The 12,552-nt window shown below is 35.9% G+C and overlaps 1 protein-coding gene across 1 annotated transcript in view; it reads left to right on the plus strand.

The window, feature by feature from the left end:
• Positions 1–12,552, plus strand: part of HEATR5A (HEAT repeat containing 5A) — a 90,465-nt gene that overhangs the window by 13,933 nt on the left and 63,980 nt on the right. Inside the window, exons 3-5 of the mRNA XM_069105988.1 lie at positions 2,541–2,703; positions 6,146–6,335; positions 7,147–7,316. Of these exons, the coding sequence (XP_068962089.1) occupies positions 2,541–2,703; positions 6,146–6,335; positions 7,147–7,316 (523 nt within the window). The remainder of the gene's footprint in view (positions 1–2,540; positions 2,704–6,145; positions 6,336–7,146; positions 7,317–12,552) is intronic.

Here is a 12,552-nt window from a genome sequence, read left to right on the forward strand (position 1 = left end):
AAAGCAAAATTTAACCTAATTAAAAGAGATAGTGAAGCAATTTTGCTAAAAGGTACCATAAACAATATCAGTACTCAGTATATGTACCAAAATGGCATAGCATCTAAATTCTTAAAAGAAACATTAAATGAGTCACAGGAGAAATAGACAGTATATCTGTAATAATGAGATACCTCAATTTTCCCCTTTCATATCTAGGTAAATAAAAAAAAATTAACAAGAAAGAAGTTATGGAGCTGAACAGAATTTTAGAAAAGTTATATATGACAAATCTCTGGGGAGTATACCTATTTCTCAGCTGTGCATGGCACCTTCACAAAAACTGATCATGTATTAGGGTATAAAAACCTCATGAGCAAATGCAAAAAAGCAAAAATATTAAATGTCTCTTTTACTGACCATAATACAATAAATAACATTCAATGAAAGGCCTTGAAGTAAAAATTTAAAATTAATTTAGAAACTGAATAATCCTGAAGAATGGGTAGGACAAGGAATAAATCATAGAAAACATCCACAGTTTAATTTAAAATAATTTCAAAGGAGTGAAGCAAAAGTGGTAAGAAGCAAGATAGTTAGGTCCCCTTCTCAGACTTCTACAAACTGACCCAGAAAAATGCATCAGGCTAAATCTTGATGAGGAAATGGGAAAAAAAAAAAGTCATGATGAATCATTTGACTGACCTGAGAGACAGACATTTAGGTCTTCAGACACTAGGAATGGTACTGGACAGGAGCATGTGGTTCCTGAGGTACTCCAGTGCCCAGAGAGAGATGTAACAGAGGAAGAAGAAATCTCATATTCATACAAGGTATTCTCAGGCCCTTATCAGATCACTGCAACAGGGACAGGTGCCAACTTCTAACTTACAAGTCAGTCACCTACTACCCAGTTCCAGGTCACAGATCCAGGACAGATTGAGAAGGGAACATGTGCAGGGAAGTGACTTTCCCAGGTAGACAAGCCTTGAACTGTGGAGAAAGGAGTAAGATGAGAAGCCACCAGTGGCAGCAGTATGGCTCAGAGCTCAGGTGTAGAACAGGGTCTCACTTAAAGCATCTAGCCTGTCCTGTGAAATAACCAAGATAGGCATCCAAGAGGGAAACTTATAATTCTGCCACTCTGTACCTACAGCTTTTTAGCTGGATGATGGAAACCGAATGTCTCAGTAGTGTCCTCTTGTGCAGACCCAAACTTTAAAGAGCTCAGACCAGAGGAGCAGCAATCAGACTTTGCCCTGGATCAGACTACTTTGGGAACACTGAAAGCCTATAGGTCTCCACTCTGTCTCTGAGATCCTGAAATAATACAATGGTTAATACAAGAAAGAAGAAAAGAAAAAACAGCAATAGGATCAGCCCAAGTCTTCCTTCTAGAAGCGTGCCACCGCCCAGCCCTAATATCCATTCTGAGTCAGGAAGCAGGCTGGAGCAATGGACAAACAGCAACAAAAACCCCTCATCGTAAATGAGCTACTGTGGTGTCAAGGAAGCTCAAGACGCAAGCACAGAAGGAGAAAGTGACTCCCAAAACATCTATAAGCAATGCCTCAGAGAAAAATATAGCTTGGGCACAAACTTAACTAGATTTACTGGAAGAGATTAAACAAGTTTAAAATGTTTTTTAAATGAAATTAAAGCACTTGAAAAAAACTGGAAAAGAAATGAGAGCTTTTTTTTTTTAAAAAGAAATTGGGGTTAAGTAACTTGCTCAAGGTTACAGGGCCAGTTATTTCTGGGTGTGGTGCTAAGTATCTGAGCCCGGATTCGATCCCAGGTCATCCCGGCCCTGGGGCCAGTGCTCTTACTTGCTGTGCTACCTGGCCACCCCTACACCACCTAAATCTTAAAAGAAAAATGTCCAAGTTTCTTAGACCCACAGGAGAAAATGGAAAGAGAACAAATGCACTTCACCACCTGAAAGAGACCCCAAAATGGGAACTCACAGGTACATTAATAAAAATCCAGAGCTTACAGGTAAAAAAAAAAATTACTGCAAATACTCAGAAGAAATTTGAGTACTGAGGGAACACAGAATCTCACACAATTTAGCAACCTCCACTTTAAAGGAATGGATACCTTGCTATATGGTATTCCAAAAGGCAAAGGATATCAGCTTATTGCCAAAAATAACTTAACTGGTAAAAGTGAATGTGATACTATAGGTGGGGGAAAATGAAATTTTAATGAAACAGAGTACTTCCAAACATTCCTGATGAAAAGACTAGAGCCGTGGAGAAATTTGAAATCGAAACAGGAGGGAACCATAAAAAGATAAACATGAGTGAACAGTGGTAAAGAACTAAACATGGATGAGCTGCATCCATTGAAATATGAGAAGAAGATGATGATGAATGAATCGTGAATTATACAATGTTACTTCATTTTAAAGTATTACTCATTTTAGTACAGTTGACATTTCTGATAACATAGTTGTAGTTTTTATAACCAGTGATGTTTCTTCAGGAATCTGGGCATGACAGTGATAATTGTATTCCCTTTTTCAACCATTTCTTTTTTTTCGTTTCCCCATAAAATAGGTTAAAGTCAGCTAGGGACGTGGTGAGCAGAACAGGACATTGTTTGGCTCTGGGATCCCTGCATAGATATTTAGGAGGTGTGGCGTCTTCCCAACAACACTTGAGCGCTTGCACTGGAGCCCTTTACACTTTGTCGCAGGATGGAGCTTCTCCTGATGTACGGGTACGGTGCTTAATCGGATACCTTCGTCAGAAACATTTCAGAGGTGTTATTAGTGAGTTTGTTTTCTTTAAGAGTTGACCATTCATGGAAAGTATTTTTCTGTAACAAATTTCAAAGCCTTCTCTTGCCTTGATTAGGCTTTTATTTATTTATTGGGCCTTTCCATACATCAAACCACAAACTCATTAAACTTATCATTCCCCCAAATTGTAATCTGCTGTGTATTTTATCATTTTTCATCAGTGATAGTACCATTAACTCCATTTCCTCGTTAAAATATTGGAATTGTTTTTTACTTCTCTTTTCTCCTTTGCTTTCCTTTTAAGATCAATCAGGAAGACCTTTTAATTATCCCTTCAAAAATATTTCTCAGATTCTTCCTCTACTTTCCATCTTTAATACCACTATTCTTAAATCTCTATGCATATTATTTTATCCTTGAGTTGCTACTATAGTCTCATAACTGAACTCTATTTCCAATTTCTTCTCCCCCTTCAAATTCCTCCTGCAAGTTAAATCTTCCTAAAACACTCACTTCATAATGTTTCTTACCTGCTTAAAAAATTCACAGTGGATCCAGATTGCCTTTTGGATAAAATCAGAACTTCCAGGCTGACTTTTAATTTCTATTATCAAGTAAGTCTATCATTACTGTTTAGCTTTGCCTCCTACTAAGTCAGATCTCAATTCTATCTGATCTCTTTATCTTCCCTACATAAATGCCATTGTCATTTCTGCCTCTGGAGCTTTCTTTCTCTTTCTTCTTCTGTTGGGATGCTCTTTCCTTTTGCTACAAATTTTCATCAATTCTAAGGTTCTAACTCAGGTCCTACCTACTATTTCTGAAATTTTATCTAATCCCAGCCTACATTCTCTGAAGGTACTATCACATATATAGTCTATACCAATTCAACAGTTAATGACATATTGCCTTGTGTTGTCTGATCTACTATAATCTCTTCAAAATCAGAGACTGTTTTGAATCCCTCCCTCCCTGCTCATTTACACAGTCCATATGTCTAACAGGTACAAAGTGGACACTTATTTAGTAACTTTTTTTGATTAATTTTTTTTTAAAAACCCTCAAATTTTTCAGTATCATAAAGGCAACATTTATCTTTTTAATAAGTTATCTCTGGAATAATAGTTAATTTTGTGATAATATAAATAGTTTTGTATCATAAACTTTTGAAGAATAGTAAATGGCTAGAAGGGAAGCAGAGCAGAATAGGCAATGATTGTGAGCTGGGGGTTAAGCTTCCCTGCACTGTGTCTCACTGCTTCGGGGTAGAGTAAGAGTATCTTCAACGTTTATCAAAATGGTGCTGATTGCAGGTGGTTTTTAAGGACTCCTCATCTGGGTTTATTTTCTCCTACTCTTACCCTCAGTGCTGCTTCTTCCATTCCCCAGAGCCCTGTTCCTGTTTGCACCACTGTCCCTAATCCCACTGACAGCCTGTTCACTATAGAGAAGACTAAGACAATTCAGAAGGCAAAGCTTCTTGAGTATGGTGACAACATGACCACCTGCATAAAAGCAATAGTCAAGCAAGGGACCAGCCTCTTAATAAAGAGTACAACCTGCTCTCTGTAGTCTGCCTAAGGATGTATTCAGGGGGCAGAGGTCAACTTGGAATCATTTCCAATGCTGAGCAAAAAACCACCACCAACTAGAAGGTGCAGCTGGTTAAAGACTGTAGGGAGAAAGTGAAGCATAAACTAAGATCCTTCTGCACCAACCTAGAAATGTTAGATAAGTTTTTAACAGCAAATAATCCATAGAGCAAGTTGTTCTACATGAAAATAAAGGGAGACTGTTTCCTCTACAGATTCAAGTAATGTGCGGTAATGATGAAAAACAATTGATCAATTCTGAAGGGCTTATCAAGAAGCATTTGACCTCAGTGAGAAAGAGGCTAGCACTTAACTTTTCTATATTTTACTATGTGATCCTTAATAACCTAGAGCTTGTCTACATTTTGACTGAAAGGGCTTTTGATGAGATTGACCTAGGACTTGAGATACTGAATGAACACTCATAGAAAGCACCATTATTATGGAGTTGCTTAGAGACAACCTAACATTATGGACATCAGACAGTTCACGAAAAGATTGTGATGCTACAGAAATGTAGAAAATTAAATTTTTTACATGATATCATCTTGCTTCCCCTTAAGGATCCTTTTTACGTGTCTCCATTCCATATAGCACCACTTGAATTTCCTTTGGTAAAGAGAATAATACATCCACGTGCATGAAGACCAACCATTTATATATATAGTCTTTTCATTCTTCAGCTCTGAGAATAGCTTCATTTTATATAAACATAAGTAATTTCCAAACACTTGTGTATAGAACTGAAGTATATCTGGTCTTTAGAAAATCTGACCTAGCTCTGCAAATAACTTTTATATTTCAGTTAAGATATGAAAATGTAGTTAATTGTAACTTAGTGGGACACCTCCACCCCCAGTGTTGCCATCTTATTTTTCAGGGCTTTCTTTTCAGCATGCAACTTCCATATGTTCTTCTTATATATTCCTTTTTATAAGCAATCTGGAAGAGTTGGGTAAAATAGAAACAAGTTTGGCATTTCAGTTAGGAATAACAAAGTGAAATAAGCCTTGGAGATCACAATATATCTGTGTCAGCAGGGAATTTTCTTACTCTTCAATTGCTTCTGTTTAAGTTGAAAATTTTCCTCAATAAAAGTACACTCACAAAGAAAAAGAAGAATTCAAGTAAAATTCTTTCACTATAAAACTTCATATTTCAGTTTCAGTCTTTAAGAGGATATCATTTTAACCACCTGATGATGAAAAGTTGTATTACTACATTAGATTCACCTAATGATTGGAAAGCATTCAATCAATCAACAGATGCTAATTTATATTCTACTTCTTTCTATCATATGGTTTACTATATTTTGTGTTGTGTGATGTGAAATTTCTCACTGGTTTAAAAAAATAATATAGGGTGGGAGGATTTTTGTTCCCTCTCTAAGTTCAAAAGCCATTGTTTAAACTGGCTTTAAACTAAGAGTCTGTGTAAGCAATAAACTATTAATATACAGTAATATAATTTCAAATTATTTTCATGGTGATTACTATTAAGATATGTATAAATACGTATTAATGCAATTGATACAATTAAAATTGAGGTTAGATGAGTTTGTGGAGGAGAGGGGGAGCAGTGACCTCTGTGTACTTAGTTTAAAGAAACTAGTACGGAATTCCTTTATTTCAGTTAGTTTCAAGAAAATAACCTTGAATTTCTTTTTCAGATCTATCCACAATGTTCATTATTGGATGTGGGGACAAGAGACTTTGAGAAAGTCTTTTTCTTTAAATTTTTTTCTTTGATCTGTTATTTGATGTTACTATAGTATTTTAAAAAGGTTATATTCTTTTTTGTAATGTTTTTTTTTCCCCTAACTTACCAGACATGGGCACTACATTCTCTTTCATTGATAATTGATTCTGCTGGCCCACTGTACCATATCCATGTGGAATCTACCCTCTCTCTTATACTGATGTTGTTGTTGACTGTTCCACCTACTCATGCTGAAGTTCACCAAAGTCTTGGACGGTGCTTGAATGCCCTTATCACCACGTTGGGGCCAGAGTTGCAAGGTTTGAATGGCTACTTTTTAAATGATTCATTCATAAGATAGTGGAATATTTTTTGAATTAGTGCATCATACAGCAAAATATTGCACAACTTGTTCAGCACTGTTCTCTTTGACCTTTTGGCAGATCATGTAAACTATTGTGAATTTTTTAACATTAATGTAATATGGGAAAGGGGCAGCTAGGTGGTGCAGTGAATAGAGCACTGGCCCTGGAATCAGGAGGACCTGAGTTCAAATCCAACCTCAGACACTAAATACTTACTAGCCATGTGACCTTGGGCAAGTCACTTAACCCCAATTGTCCTGCCTTCCCCCCCTCCAAAAAGCAAAAAAAAAAAAAATATATATATATATATATAATATGGGAAAGCATCCAAATGAAGGATAAATAAATGGACCCCCCCAAAACTAATATATTTATTCTAGTCTGTTCAGAACCAAAGTAATATAGTTTAAGTGGTAGAAAATGCCTTTCAGCTGATGCAACATAAATGCTAACAATTCCAGTGCTGAGGTTATCTGCTAATTCCATTTCTGGCTGTTCAGGAAAAAACAAATTGATGTGACTTTAAGATGATTTGACTTAAGTTCATTGATTGTTGATATCCACACACACGCACGCAAAAACTAGCCGTGTGACCTTAGGCAAGTCACTTAACACCAATTGCCCCACCCTCCCCCTCCAAAAGAAAAAAAGTATTTTCTTTTAAGTCATAAATTAAATAAATGTCTCTCTTTTTATGTATCTTAAAAATGAAGTAGCATAACTCGAAACATCACAGGCCCATTTTTAAAAAGAATTCTTTTTTTAGGTAGCAGTACTGCAGTTTCTACTTTACGGACATCCTGTCTGTTGGGATGTGCAGTGATGCAGGATAACCCAGATTGCCTTGTTCAAGCTCAAGCCATATCTTGTCTTCAACAGCTTCATATGTTTGCTCCACGTTATGTCAATTTATCTAGTCTGGTCAGCTGCCTCTGTGTAAGTATAAAATTTTAAATGTGTTATTCTCTTCTTTTATGTGAAATTTCTTAAAATTTATCTTAAATCATTTTTTTAAATTCTTAGGAATATTGGATTAGCATAATGTTTAGCTTTCTCTAGTTCTGTTCTTTTTTAAGTCTTCATATATATCTTAAATTACACTAGTTCATTTTTTAAAAATCCTGCCTTCCATCTCATGCCCCAAAGCTCAGGGCTTAGATTAATTGTTAAGCCAAATATTTGAAATATTCATTTATTCAGCAAATATTTATCAAGTAGCTGCTATGTGCCGGGCACTGTACTAGACACTGTGGAGTCTACAAACAGTCAAAATGTAGTACTTTTCCAAAGAGCACTGATCTTAGAGCCATCAAACTTAACACATTAGGTAAGTCGCAACCTCTTAGGATCAGTTTTTTAATCTCGAAAATAGGGATAATAGTATTTACAAGACCTACTTTACAAATTTGTTGAGTAAAATTTTTGTTAATCTTTAAAGCAGTACATAATTGTAAGCTCTTATCACTTAATTTAAAAAAAACACGTTCCAATAAATATATGTCATTCGAAACAAAAAATAATTTTTGGTTTGGTTTCTGAGTATTCCTTGATATTTTATCTGTTACAGCAATATAACCAAGGAATAATGAGTTATAATACTATTCTTTAAAGGAATAAAAAAGTATTGGGTATTATTCACATACTTCTGAGATTGACTTTGACTCTTATTTTCACATTAAAAATATTAAAAGAAACCTTGTCAAATAACCAAACTTTGGAATTTCCCAAAGAAGTGTATTCAGTTTTATATTGTTTAACAAGTCTGTGAGTTTGAAGCTCAGAGTAAAACACAGACTCTTAGAGCTGTAAGGACCCTTAGGAACCATCTGTCTTTACAAATGGAGAAAGTTAAGTAACTCATCCAAGGTCATACAACTATTTAATAAAAGCTGGCAGAACCTTGGTCCTCTGACTTCAGGTTTTGTAATTGAGTTTTAATTTGAACTCTATTCATAATTAGAAATATGTTCCACTTCCCATTATGCCTTTCTGAATTTTCCTAATTGCTCTCATTTTTATGAAGTTTCAATTTCATTTCTTCTTATACTGGTCCTTATAACAATGCTTATACTTGAGCGATCAGAAATATTATTGACATGGGCATTTCCTCCACCAGCCCCTCTGCTTTAGTAGTTGTAAATGTGGTTGTAACTTGCTATGACCAAAGCAGATCCTTAGCTTATGCTGATAAATCTGCCCAGACTCAGGCAGATTGGTCCTACTGACTTGAAATCAGTATCTGAGCCCATACTTAAAACCTTTTGCATCTGGAAAAAGCATAGTTTGTGCTTTACTGATGTAGGATTACCTACACATCATGACGAGGCACTCAAATAGAACTCTGGTTTAACTTTGAGAGCAATATGTGCAACAAAGTCAGATTCTTCATGGCTTCAGCCATACTTATCTTAGAGAAACTCATCATATACAAATAGGACTTTATTTTACCTGGTGATGAGCTCCCTGGCATATAATTTTCCTTTCTTTTCATATTTGAACCAGCCATGTACAAACTCCAGCTTTAGAATAGTATTGATGAACAGTCATTGTTGGCATTTCCAGATTCTTTTCATGCTGGCTGTACTTGTTCTCCTTATTTCTATTTTATTTTATTTATATATTGATTAAGGTTTGGCCGTGTTGTACTTGTAAAAGCGTAGTAGAACATTTTTCCTTCTTGTCTTTCTAAACCCCAAATCTAGGTTAACCTCTGATTTTCATTTCTTTTACTCTTAATTGTGGGTTGCTAGACTCCATTGGATACACTTGCAGTTTATATCATCTAATGTCAACTGGGCCTTCATTGCTGCAGTGCAGGCCTTTTATTTTTCGCTGATTGACTCCCTATTATATTCCCCATTGTGTATATTTTAAACCTTTGTTTCCTTAAACTCCTTACATCTCCGTTTCAGCAGAGTAGGATGCCTCCTACTGTACTAAGAGAATAGAGTCCATCACCACATCTATTGCAGCAGTCTCTTCTCTTGTTTTACAGTTCAGAACCCCTCTTTATCATCTTCCATTCCTTCCTCTTTTGCACTAGTTTCTGGTGATGAAGGGGCTTTATTGTTTGCCAACACCAGCACCATTACTTGCCCTTCATGATAGTCTTCCCATTGTCCTCCAGAAGCTTAACCACTTTGATCAAACCCTCTTTCTCTCATCTTCAGTCTCTCCTTATCTACTAACTCATTTCCTGCAGACTACAAACACATTCTTATCTCACCTATCCTTTCAAAAAGGATAAAAACAAATTAAAAAGCAAAGAACAACCTTGTTTCTACTGCACCGCCCCATCAAGGTATTATTCTAGGGGCAGCTAGGTGGCACAGTGAATAGAGCATCAGCTCTGGAGTCAGGAGGCTCTGACCTCAGACACCTGATCACACATAGTAGCTGTGTGACCTTGAGCAAGTCACTTAACCCCAGTTGCCCTGCCTTCCTCCAAAAAGGCCAAAAAAAAAAAAAGATCTATATCCTTCTGTTCTTTCCTATCCAAATACACAGAAAAGGCCGTCTGCTCTCATTGAGTTCTCATCCTGACCAACCACTCACTTCTCCTTCCCTACTATTGTTACTTTGATCATTACTTGCCAAGGTTACTGGTAATCTCCTAATCGCTTAATCTGATGACTTTTTCTTAGTCCTTGTTCTTCTTTTTGCAACTTTTGACACTTTTGCCCACTCTCTTACCTTGCATATTCTCTCCTTCTACTGTTTTATACCCTTCTCACTTGGATGTATATATTCCTAATTCAGGCTTATTACGTTTTCCTATATTGTTACAATAAATTCCTAACTTGACTCCCTGCTTCTAGTCTTTGCCTTCTCCAGCTTTTCCTCCAAACAGTGGCCAAGATAATCTTCTGAAAGCATGGATTTCATTAATCAGCTCAAAAATATCCAGTGGCTCCTTATAATCTCAAGGGTAAAGTACAAAGTCTAAACCCTCATATTTAATGTATTCACAGTCTGGTTCTAGCCTGCCTTCTCAGACATTTCACATTACGTGTCTTCATATGTTTTCTGCTTTCCTAATTCCCCTCATTGTTAGTAGTATCTCCCTCTTCCCATTATTGTACATTTATCTGAATGTTGTCTCATAGCAGTAGAATTTACACTAAAGTCTTTGAGCTTGTTAAGTATTGTCTTTCAGGGGTGGCCAGGTAGCACAGCGAGTAAGAGCACCGGCTCCAGTGTTGAGAACACCTGGAGATCGAATCCCGGGCTCAGACACTTAGCACCCACCCAGAAACACCTGGCCGTGTAACCTTGAGCAAGTTACTTAACCCCAATTGCTTAGGGGCGGCCAGGTGGCTCAGCGAGTAAGAGCATCGGCTCCAGTGTCGGGATGACCTGGATCAAATCCGGGCTCAGATACTCAGCACCACACCCAGAAATAATAACTGGCCGTGTAACCTTGAGCAAGTTACTTAACCCCAATTGCTTAAAAAAAAAAAAAGTATTGTCTTTCAGAATTTTGCCTTTGTATACCTACCTCCTATCACAGCATCTTACATATGGCAGGTGGTTAATAAAAAAATTTTTAATTGAAGTGGGTTGAGGCTCTGAACTATTATAATATTCTTTTAAGTCTACCATTAATTTCCTTTAAATAGTAGAGATAATTCATAAATGCATAGTTAAATCAAATACTTTGGCAAACAAGAACTAATTACACTCAGGTTTTTTTTTTACATTTATTGTATATATCTATGTGCAAAGGAGTGTTATATAAAAAGATGAATAAACTGTGGTCTCTTGTCATCAATGAGTTTATACTCTAATTCTTTTTTGACCTTTTCCAAGTAGAGAAAAGATAAAGAGACTACTGACACTGTCAAATTTTTACCATGGGAACATTTAGAAATATTGAGAAAAATCTAAGTTGAAAGTTTAAATGCTTGATATTTCTTCTTTTTTCTTAAGACATTTTTTTTACATTTTCATAAATTGTATCCAAAATCTCTTTTACTGCAATATTAAGTTTTTTTTTATTAAGTAGTTTAAAAGTTCATTCTCTAATTTGTTATTGTAATTTTCAAATCAAGTCATGATTGGTAGTGGACTTTCTATTTTTCAAGTTGTGTTTGTGATATAGCAGAGTTATCAATGCCATCATTTGGAACAAATTCCTTTACTTTCTTGTCGAAGGCCATTAGTCTCAGGTTTTATTTGTCAGGTGAAAGAGAGATATACTTGTCTTGCTTCTTTCCTAAAAAGAAGAACTAGGAGCAATGAATGTAAATAGTAGAGATAAAAATTTAAATAAATTTAGATTAATGTCAGGAAAAACTTCCAACAATTAGAGATATCCAGAAGTAGAATGTGCTGCCTGGGAAGATAGTAGGTTCCCCTTCACTTGCAGTTTTCATGAAAACATTCATTTAGTAAATAAAAGTGGTGGTCTTCTTGAGAGCCCAGGTAGGACTAGTCAGTCATTCAGGTCCCTTGTGACTTTGGAAGTCTACGATTCTATGAAATATTTTCATGTTTTATATTTATTTTGTGTCTGATTTGGTATTCAGACTACCTTCCATCCATAGTGAGGGAGAATGTCCTTTTAAATAAATAACATTTAACCTCCATTCGCAGTTTTACCTATCTTTAGTAGGTAGGCAACATACTAGCAATTTTAAAATTTGCTTTTAATTGTAATAAATCTATAATTAACTCTTGGCTACACAAACTACTAAATTGTCATTTGCTGAATATTCCGGCAACATTCAAAACTCCACAGAACTTTGTTTGATCTATTTTAGATAGGCTTCACCCAGAAATACAAACTTTGCAAACACAGAGTTCTTTTACATTTTCCTGTTAATTTGGTAAGTTTATTTTGCATTACTCAAGTTTCCACTTGGTTGAGCATGTTCATGATCTTTTTACCTTTTGGTATGACGAAGTCTGAATAAATAATTTGTGGGCTGTTTTTGAGATGTGGCAAAGCAAATCTGAATGATATTCAGCAATATTTGTATTCAATATTGTCAACATCATCCCGGTGTTTATCTCTTGGTTTTGTCATGACCAGTTTGTCATTTGTTTTTGTGCAGGAGATCTTGTTGGATAATTCTGTGTTGGTAGGTCCCTGACCCTTGACTCCTGAGTTCTTGGAGTGTTTGAAGTGCTGTCTGTGTTGGGTTTTTGTTGTAATTGTTCTTGTTTTTCC

This window comes from Petaurus breviceps, unplaced genomic scaffold (genome assembly GCF_028583685.1).
Source record: "Petaurus breviceps papuanus isolate PSGF00001 unplaced genomic scaffold, PetGlider_PUasm1.0 77, whole genome shotgun sequence".
Classification (NCBI taxonomy): Eukaryota; Metazoa; Chordata; class Mammalia; order Diprotodontia; family Petauridae; genus Petaurus; species Petaurus breviceps.